At 59.5% G+C, this 9,746-nt stretch overlaps 1 protein-coding gene across 1 annotated transcript in view; it reads left to right on the top strand.

Annotated features, from left to right (window-relative positions):
• ABCC8 (ATP binding cassette subfamily C member 8) overlaps positions 1 to 9,746 on the top strand; it is a 77,194-nt gene that overhangs the window by 66,919 nt on the left and 529 nt on the right. The window contains 10 exon segments of the mRNA XM_006142491.3: positions 1,004 to 1,096; positions 4,875 to 4,977; positions 5,478 to 5,591; positions 5,960 to 6,080; positions 6,202 to 6,332; positions 7,285 to 7,363; positions 7,529 to 7,637; positions 7,956 to 8,059; positions 8,742 to 8,875; positions 9,252 to 9,314. Coding sequence (XP_006142553.1) covers positions 1,004 to 1,096; positions 4,875 to 4,977; positions 5,478 to 5,591; positions 5,960 to 6,080; positions 6,202 to 6,332; positions 7,285 to 7,363; positions 7,529 to 7,637; positions 7,956 to 8,059; positions 8,742 to 8,875; positions 9,252 to 9,314 — 1,051 coding nt within the window.

The raw sequence follows: 9,746 nt of genomic DNA on the forward strand, positions 1-9,746 counted from the left end.
AAAAAAAAAAAAAAAGAAGTAGAGTAGAAAATATCAGAGCCTCATTCATGTAGTAACAGCAAGCTTCGCTCTACTGGTCATTTAGGTGTGTGGGGAGGACAATTTGTGAAATAAAACCCATTTCTTTGCGGATTGTGGTCGGAAAGGTTAAGTGCCTTTTCTAGGTGCACAGCGTTGGTTAGAAACAAGAGCCAAAATACTGATTAGCAATAATAAAAATTAAATGTAGGGGCATTTCTACTGCAATTACCTGCCCCAAATGATCCGTATTTGTGTGACTGGGCTTGTGTTTGGATGATCCAGGCTCCCCTGGCACCCATGAGGAACATAGCACGCCGATATTCACAGGATGACAGTGGCTTTTCAAACACTGTACAAGCTGTTCGAAGTTCGTTTCCTCTGCCAGAGAAACTGCCCTGTTCCTCTGGCACCTGCTCACCCTGGGGATGGTTTGTCCAGGAGAGCTACTTCCTGCGTCTGGAGCCTCTCTGGCACCGACAATCTTGTCAAGGTGCAACTGGAGGAAACAGCAGGCAATTCGGTTGCCATGGAAACCTCTGGCTACCCCCCTACTCAAAGACCTCTTTAGATCCAGGCCTGTGATGTGCTGAAATGTATTTGGTTATTGGAGTGGGGGGACACTTGAGTATGATCCTCCTGTTCCTCTGGCCAGCTGTCCCGAGGCTCAGGTCGTCCACCTGTGAAAAGGTACTAGCACTGCCCCCCCTCCCTGGGTCATGGATAGTCACAGACCTGAGCGGACACTGCCCAGAACAGTGGCTGTGCCCAGCAGGCTCTGTCTAAGTATGTCCCATGACAGTCACACTGGGGGCTCACAGTAGCACGGCGGGTACCTCCCTGGTCTTCCCTCTTCACGGGTGAAGAACTAAGGCCTAGAGAGGTGGAGCCCGTGCCCACACAGCAGTGGGGGGAGCTAGGATTCAGCCCTAGGCCGAGCCCTGAGGCTGCCCTCCTGACCGCCCGGCTCTGTCCCCTGGCACAGGGACCTGCAGCAGCTAGATGACACCACCCAGCTCCCGCTGCTCTCGCACTTTGCCGAAACTGTGGAAGGCCTCACCACCATCCGGGCCTTCAGGTACGAGTCCAGGGACCCGCAAAGTGGGAGTGCGGTGGCGGTGGGGTCACAATCACAAGTCATGAGATTCCATTTTCAGGGCCCCACTTAGGAAGGCCCAGGATGCACCTCTACCAACCCCTCTTCAGACTTCTAAGCCCAGGGATGTCCAGGGGAGCCGGGCAGGTGGGCTCCAGCTGTAGAATCCTGAGAGGATAATCCTAGGCCTCCGTAACTGAGGTGGGACACGAAAAGAAACAAGGCTGGGATTGGGCTTCACAGATGAGTGCTACAAAGGCCCTCGGGTCACGGAGAAGCACTGGCAGCTCTGCGGAGTGCTCTGCATGCCATCCTCATTCCTTCTCTACCGCAGTCCTGGTGCACAGGCAGGGAAATCAAGGCACAGAGAGGTTACAGAAGGTCCCACAAACTCTCACTTGAACCTACTGGTTCATTCAACAAACATTGACTGAGCACCTTGCTCGGGCTAAGCCCCATGCCAGGCACTAACGGGATGGGTTCAGATGAGCGGCTGCCTGGAGGCACTTACAGTCCAGACTCTGCGCAGGCTGGGACAAACCCATGTGACAGGTGCTCTGAAAGAAGGGGGACACAGGCTGTGGGAACACAGAAAGGAGACAGTCCTGGAAGGTTTCATGGAGGAGGAATGAAGGATGGTAAGCATTCACCAGGCTGGAGGAATTCTCTGAGAACGTCAGTGCCCCTGCCACCCTCTCACTGCCCTGGTGGTGACGTCGAGCTGACAGGAGCATCTGAGGATGCCTGGGAAGGGGCAGCGGGCATTGCTGCCCACTCCCCATGTCCCTACTGGGACATCTCTCCTCCACCCAGACAGGACAGAGACCCCTGACCCAGATAGATGGGCTCTTGTCTCTAAGCCTCACCCAGAGAGTGATAATAGGTTATTTTTAGGATGGCACAGCTGTGTGGGTTGTGACAGTAGCCATGTGATACCAAGCCCTGTGTCCAGAAGTAACCCTAGGGCACCAGGACTGCCGAGGGGGCAGAGAGGCTTGCATCTGTTCCCCGGAAGCCCAGCTTCTGCCCTGGGAGAGGTGGCCAGGTCCCTGTGCAGCACGGCTGCCTCTGTTCCCTCCAGGGGCCTATGGGGCCAGGGAGGGACCGCCTCTGAGGGGCCTTGTCTGAGTAAAGCAATGTAAAGCTCTCCCCGGCCTCAGCTAGGCCCCCAGACATCCCCTGCCCCTGTATAGCCTGTGCTTCTTGGAGGCTAGAGGGACTCTGAAGTCTCCTCCCTGCCTCCCTCTCCCCTCAAGCCCAAACTTCCTCAGTTCCTTCATCTTCCAGGTCCCTCGACACCCCTGGGGCCTAGCCTCTGCTCCAAGCTTTGGTGATGTCCCTCTTATGACGGGAGTCCCAGGGGCCTTTGGGGCTGAGTAGAGAGATTACGACCTCCCTAAAGTGGGCCAGACCCTCTTGAGAGAAGATTCCAGCACCCTGTAACTAGCCTGAGACAAGCCTGTGGCTCAAGCCAAGCCTGTGGTCAGTGAGGCCCCCCAAGCCCTGCACTCACATGGTGAATGGTTTACACATTTGAACGGAAGACTTGAATCATCCCCGTATGTGTATGTGCTGGATCTATTGGCTTTCGCCCAGCGGCCTGCCCTGTTGAGAACTAATTGGTATTATTGATTTTGCACTTACTGCGGCCAGTTCCCACCATGTGTTGCATGTGCCCTGTTTCATTCCATCCTCGCGAGACCCTCGGACCTCAGCACCAGTACCCACGTTCTGCAGGTGCAGAAACGAGACCCAGGGAAGCTGAGTAGCCAATCTGAGGTCACACAGCCTGGGAGAGCTGGTGCTGGGCCTGGAACACAGGCCCAGCAGACCTTCTGGATCTTTCCAAGAAGTCTTGTTTATTCCCAAAAGAGTTTCTGGAGTGCGAGGCACCGGGCTCAGTGGTTATTTCAATCCATGCGGGAACTATCCCTTTCCCCATTTTACTTAGGAGGAAACCGAGTCTCAATCCCAGCCAGTAAGTCCTGGTGTTCAGACTCCAACCTGGGTGTGCGAGGCTCCAGAGCTGGGGCTCAGACATAGTCACGCACCTGTGGCAGGAACTCCTGCTTCACACAGACCCCTCTCAGGCCCCCTGTCTCTCACATGGCCTCAGGCCCCAGACACTGAGCGTCCCAGAACCCATCACACACACACATCTCCAGCAGGCCCGTCCACCAGCCTTCAGACGCACGGTCGCACATGGGCCTCACACACCCGCCTGCACATGCTCCCCTCAGCTGTGCAAGCACATGCTCTCTCACCTCCGAACTCACTTTACTCTCTGCAGATACAGGCTCTCCACCCGGAAGTAATCGAAGCCTAGCAAATACCCTCTGGGACCTTGGCCAACAAGGCACGGCTTGGGTCCCTCTGAGCATACTGAGTTGGGTCCTTACCAAACCAGTGGTGACAAAACAGTGTCCATTCATTCCTTCTTTCCTCATCAGATGAGAGCTCCTGCACCTTCACCTGCATGTCTGAGGCCAGGGTCCAAGGAGAGGGGTGCAGGGAGCCCGGGCTGGTCAGAGAGAGGAGGCAGGTCCATCAGAGTAACACAGTGTAGGACGTTATGAGGACATGAGGGCCGGAGAGGTGGTCCATCCCCTCACGAGGGCCCAGGAGCTCCTTTCACTCATCCGCCAAGTGTCCATTGATGGTGCCGGGTGCTGGGATACAGTGGTGAACGAGGACGGCAGTCTCCGTCCTCATGGGATTTGCAGTTGTTGTGGGGGAGGGTCATAAACAGCTGGAGACGGGAATGGACAAGCAGACACCATCGAGCACGCGGCAGAGAGAGAATAATAAGGGAAACCTAGTTTAGGTGTAGTGGCAGGAAAGGCCTCTTTGAGAAGGTACCATTTAAAATAAAGCCCAAAGGTTGAGAAGGGACCAACTTCACAAAGTGCAAGAGAGATAGCATTTTAGGCAGAGAGAACAGCATGTGCAAAGGCCCTGGAGTAGAGACCTTAGTAGTCAGAAAACTAAAAAGGCTGGGTGGCTGCAGCTTAGTGAGTAAAGGAGCCTGAGGTTGGCAGAGCCCGCCTACACAGGCCCCTGGCAAGAAGGTGACTATCCTAAATGCAGTGGGGGGCCATTGCTAATCCATGCATCCATGCAGTGGAGGGCTAGGGCAGTTGGTGGTGTGGAAGGTCTTGGTTGGCTGCAGTGTAGAGAGTAGAATGCGGAGAGTGCACCAGAGGGAGACAGCGGGTAGACTTCTTAGGAAGCTGCTGCTACAGTCCAGGCGATGCTGTGGGTGGGCAGGGCAGGGGACAGACAGAGGCAAGGACTGTTTGGGAGTAGACCGAGGAGGATTTGCCAAGAGACTGGATGTGAGTGAGGCCACGCCGTCCTGGGGTCTGACCTGACTCCTCTAGTCCCTCTTCACTCTCCTCCTGTCTCTGTCTCTCTGTCTGTGGAGGTCAGTTTCACCATCTCTGACTGTTGGATGTACCTCTGCAGATATGCCCTGGGTTTCTGGCCTGAGAAACTGGGTAGATGGAGGTGTCGTTTATTGTGATGACCGAAGATCAGGTGTGGGGGTGAAAACAAGACTTGAAGGGAGACGGGACTCGTGACAGGTTGGAATATGTAGAAGAGGGCTGGGAGGACGTCCCAGAGAGGAATGGCATCCACGGCGTGGCAGAGATGGCATGCCTGGGCCGGCAAGACCCTGGTTGCCCTCCGTAGGTAGGAGGGTCCTGGGAGCTACGTAGGCCGACCCTCTTCCCTCAGGACTTCGTCATCCTCCCTCCAGGTACGAGGCCCGGTTCCAGCAGAAGCTCCTCGAGTACACGGACTCCAACAACATCGCCTCCCTCTTCCTCACGGCAGCCAACCGGTGGCTGGAAGTCCGCATGGCAAGTGCCATTCACCCTGCCCCGGGTTCCAGACAGGGGGCTCTGATCAAGTGCAGAGTCAGAGCAAGGGCCGATGTGGACAAGGGGTAGGAAGAGAGGTCGCTGAGCCCTCCAGCTTCCCCCAGCCCTGGCGGTCCTCCCAGCATCGAACCTGTGCTCCTTTCCCCATGCCCGGGGCTTGTGTGTCTGAGGGTGTGCCGCTAGCAAGAAGAGTTGTGTGGTGACTGGCGAGTGTGTGTCTGCAGGGGGCTGTGTGACACTCATATGTTGTATACACGCGTAGGACAGCTGGTGAACCCCGTGGGCTCAGGTGTGTGCAGGTGACCAGGGGATGGGGAGCAAAGCTCCTGGACACGCGTTGTCTCCTGGGGCTGAGTGTCTCGTGGTGTGTGTGTGAGCTGCAGGATGGGGTTGAGGCTGGGCTGCCCTGGAAGGGAGTGAGGTGGGATGGGGTATGGGGAGGGGGTGGAGGGCCCAGGCCAGCTGCTCCCCCTCGGCAGGAGTACATCGGCGCCTGCGTGGTGCTCATCGCGGCCGTGACGTCCATCTCCAACTCCCTGCACAGGGAGCTCTCTGCCGGCCTGGTGGGCCTGGGTCTCACCTACGCCCTCATGGTGAGTGCAACGGCCAGGACAGGGGAGGGCCAGACCCCAGCACAGGGGCTCCCAGGGCTCCCTCCCCAACTGAGCTGTGAGACACCCCAGGCCTTGGCCCAAGCTAATGAGAATCTTACGCCAGAGCAGCCATGTGGAGAGGAGGGCGACTGTCAGGCCCCAGGGCCCGGGTCCCAGGCAGGCCGTGGGGAGCCACGTCACCGAGGGCCTCTCAGGCCTCTAGGGAGGGCTACTCTGAGCAGGCGTGGCATGGAGGGGCAGACGGGGCTTAGCAAAAGCATCTGGGGCTTGTCCTGAGCTGTCAGAAACGCCCCGGTGGCCGAGGGCAGAGGGAGCGGTCACCAGTGTCTGCGGCTGGCTCCCCGCAGGTGTCCAACTACCTCAACTGGATGGTGAGGAACCTGGCGGACATGGAGATCCAGCTGGGCGCCGTGAAGCGCATCCACGGGCTCCTGAAGACGGAGGCCGAGAGCTACGAGGGGCTCCTGGGTGAGGCCATGACCAGGGCCCCGGGTGTCTGGGTGGGGGCCCGTGAGGGAGCCTGGGCCGCGAGACACTCCTGCCCCTCGCTGCGGGCTACGCTGGTGGCTGACCCGCAGTCCACCCTCAGCACCATCGCTGATCCCAAAGAACTGGCCAGACCAGGGGAAGATCCAGATCCACAACCTGAGCGTGCGCTACGACAGCTCGCTGAAGCCGGTGCTGAAGCACGTCAACGCCCTCATCGCCCCGGGCCAGAAGGTCAGGAGCGGGGTGGCTCTGCAGCAGGGCGGGGAGCGAGGTGGGGGGGCCTTGCTGAGTCACCCACAGCCCCACAGGGCCCTCCAGCCTCTCGACCATGCAGACTGAGTGCCCGCCCCGGCTGCCGTCAGAGGCTCAGCCATCTTTCCTCTCCCCTCGCCACCTCCCCTTTGCTGCCCTCAGGCCCTGTCTCCTCACTGGTCCAAAGGAAAGGATGCCCTGGACTCCCTCAGCTCAGGGGAACTTGGTCAGTCCCCTACAAATGCTCAGGGCCCTCCCTGGGCACTGCGGCTGGGCTTCGAAGCAGGGGCCTGGGGCAGAGAGCAAGGCTGCCCTGCCTTTGGGGGGTCCCCCCCGGCTGGGGTCTGACTTGACGCTCCCTGTATCCCTCCTCACTCCCCTTGGTCTCTCTGGTGCTGCCCCTCTCCTCTCGTCTCTGGGTCCCTGTCTCTGACTTTCGGATGTACCTTTGCCCCATGTGTCCCTGCTTCTCTGTCCCTTCCTATCGCTTCTCTGTCTTGGTCCCTTATTGTAAGTTCTGCTGATGTCTGGGGACCAGGAAGTTATGGGGCGGAGACGGCTCCTAGTTAAGGCGGGCACAGACACATTCCTGCCCACCACACTCAGCCACCCAGGTTCTCCCGCTGCAACCCACCCAGAGACACACCAGTGCCTCCCACAGCCCAGTGCTGTGCATACCCTGACTCATACCAAGGCCCAGGCAAATGGCCACCTATAGCCTGCACTCGCTCGTCCCCATGCGGGTGTCCTGGCCCACCCCAGGAAACAAGCCCAAACCTGGGGCCCTGCATTGGCTGGAGGGAAGCTGGCCAGAAAGCCAGGACACAAAGAGCCACCTGCCCTCTCACACCTGTGCCTACCCCTGGGCTAGCCCTGCAGTCGCTCCAGCAGCCCCAAGCTCCAGCCCCGGCGGGGCCATGTCTCTTTGCAGATCGGGATCTGCGGCCGCACCGGCAGTGGGAAGTCCTCCTTCTCTCTCGCCTTCTTCCGCATGGTGGACATGTTCGAAGGTAAGTGGCATCCACAGCCGTCAGATGGGACCTGGGTGCTGACATAGCCAGCCGTCACAGAGGGCCAGCAGGCACGGCCTTCTCCTCTGTCCTCGCCAGGACCCGGGACCCAGGCTGACCCACCCTCGGTACCACCCCCACCTCTGTGCCCCTGTCTCCATGCAGGCCGCATCGTCATCGACGGCATCGACATTGCCAAACTGCCGCTGCACACCCTGCGCTCGCGCCTGTCCATCATCCTGCAGGACCCCGTCCTCTTCAGCGGCACCATCCGGTGAGCCCCACCATCTGCCAGCCCACCCCCCTCAGCCGCTCAGCTCCAAGTCCCGACACAAAGAGGAGGGGTGGGGAGGCCAGAGTCTTCGGAGGAGTCGCACCCTCATGCCTTCTCCTTCTGGTTAGGCAGGCGCTGGGCAGGACCCCAGGCCCAGGTCGGACACGCTGTCCTCCTCCCACTGCCGCCACCTTGGTGCTTCCTCTGCACATCCACACCCCACATCAGTGTTCGCACTCCCGCCCCCTTTACCAGCCTCACCTTCCGTGAGGTCCCAACCCGCCCCTCCCTGTGGGGGCTTTCGGTGCCGCCCTCCAGCTTCAACCTGGACCCGGAGAGGAAGTGCTCCGACAGCACGCTGTGGGAGGCCCTGGAGATCGCCCAGCTGAAGCTGGTGGTGAAGGCGCTGCCAGGAGGCCTTGGTAAGGCCCTGGCCGCGTGGTCGGGTTGTTAGGCACTCAAGGGCTTGTAAGGGGGGCAGAGGAGCCTCGCACACGTGTCTTAGTATTGCCCCTCGAGCTTGGGGACTGGCAGGGCCTCTATTTAGTCCTATCTCTCTCACCACAGAGGGGCCCAGAGAGGTCAAGTGACTTCCCCAGGTCCCATAAAGGCGACCTCCTGAAGGTCACTGTGAGGCAGATTGTGGGTCCCCTGTACTGTACCAGGGTGGTCTCTCCACTGCCCCATTCACCTGCCTGCCCGGTTCTGCCCTGGGTGGGGAGAGGACAGCCTGGGAGGTCACAGGCCCAGGGCACTCTTCCAGGCTACCGGCCCCATGGCCAGCCGAGCCTTGGTGTATTTGCTGCTGCTCCTGAAGCAGCGGGGGCGGCCGAGCCTGGGCTTCAGTGAGCCACCCACATGCAGCAGCCTTGGTGCACGCTCCCTACCCAGAACCGGCCGGGCTGTAGCAGCACGCAGCTCCAGGCCAGCCCTGCCCACCACGACCCATGCAGGTGGCAGGTGCCTTAGCCGTGCCTACACACACCTGTGCTCACTCACACACGCCCACATGCAGTTCCCATCAGCCCCCCACGCCATCCCAAATGCTCCACTCACAGTGCAGGATTAACTCGTCCCTGCCCTCCCCCTCCGGGCTGCCCCCAGATGCCATCATCACGGAAGGAGGGGAGAATTTCAGCCAAGGCCAGAGGCAGCTGTTCTGCCTGGCTCGGGCCTTCGTGAGGAAGACCAGCATCTTCATCATGGACGAGGCCACAGCTTCCATCGACATGGCCACGGTCGGTCCTGGGTGTCCCCGTGGGATGGCGGTCCTGGAGAGGGCTTTAGTGGGGTGCACAAAGTAGTTCTGGGCTCCAGTTGCCTTTAGCATCAGGGTGATTTTTAGCAGAAAAGGCAAAGGGCTGTGGGGACCCTGGCATACACACAAGCTGCACGCAAGTCCACACAACTCCACACTCGTTGCCTACCACACAGACACACAGAGGCAAGCTCCCCTGGGCTGAGTCCAGCCCTGAATGCTGGGTGCCCCGTCAGTCCTAGCTCTAGGCCAGACAGAGGGCAGAGACGAGGCTCAGATTGGGTCCACGTCCCCGAAGCCAGGCCAGACCCCATTCAGTGGGCAGGTGAACAACAGCTGCTGCCCCCTCCTGGCAGGAAAACATCCTTCAGAAAGTGGTGATGACGGCGTTCGCAGACCGCACTGTGGTCACCATTGCGGTAAGGGGCCCATTGATGGGTGATGGGCGCCAGGGTGAAGGAGGCACCCAGAGAGAGGATGGGCCTCCTAGGGCTGTCATCAGTGGGCACCCCCTGGGCTCCGCTGGCCCTGGTAATCAAAAAAGGACCCAGGTGGTTCAGGGCAGGGAGTTCAGGGGCTTGCCGAGTGCCTGGTTATAGGACTCGGGGTGTGGGGGAATTCACACCTGCACTCCCTTCAGACATCCCATGTTTCTCCAGGTTCTGAGGTCTGTCCCTGTCCCAGGGCCCTGTGAGCTAAGCTGGGGTGACTTCTCCTTAAGAAGTATGGGATGAGGGGGTACATGTGGAAGGGGGTGATCTCTTAAGTCTGGATGCCTGGAGGTGGGGGCAGAGCCAAGACTTGGTGGGGGGAGCAGGGGGTATTAGTGGATTGAGGGCTTTGGGGCGGGG

Source organism: Tupaia chinensis, unplaced genomic scaffold (genome assembly GCF_000334495.1).
Source record: "Tupaia chinensis unplaced genomic scaffold, TupChi_1.0 Scaffold000077_1, whole genome shotgun sequence".
Taxonomy (NCBI): Eukaryota; Metazoa; Chordata; class Mammalia; order Scandentia; family Tupaiidae; genus Tupaia; species Tupaia belangeri.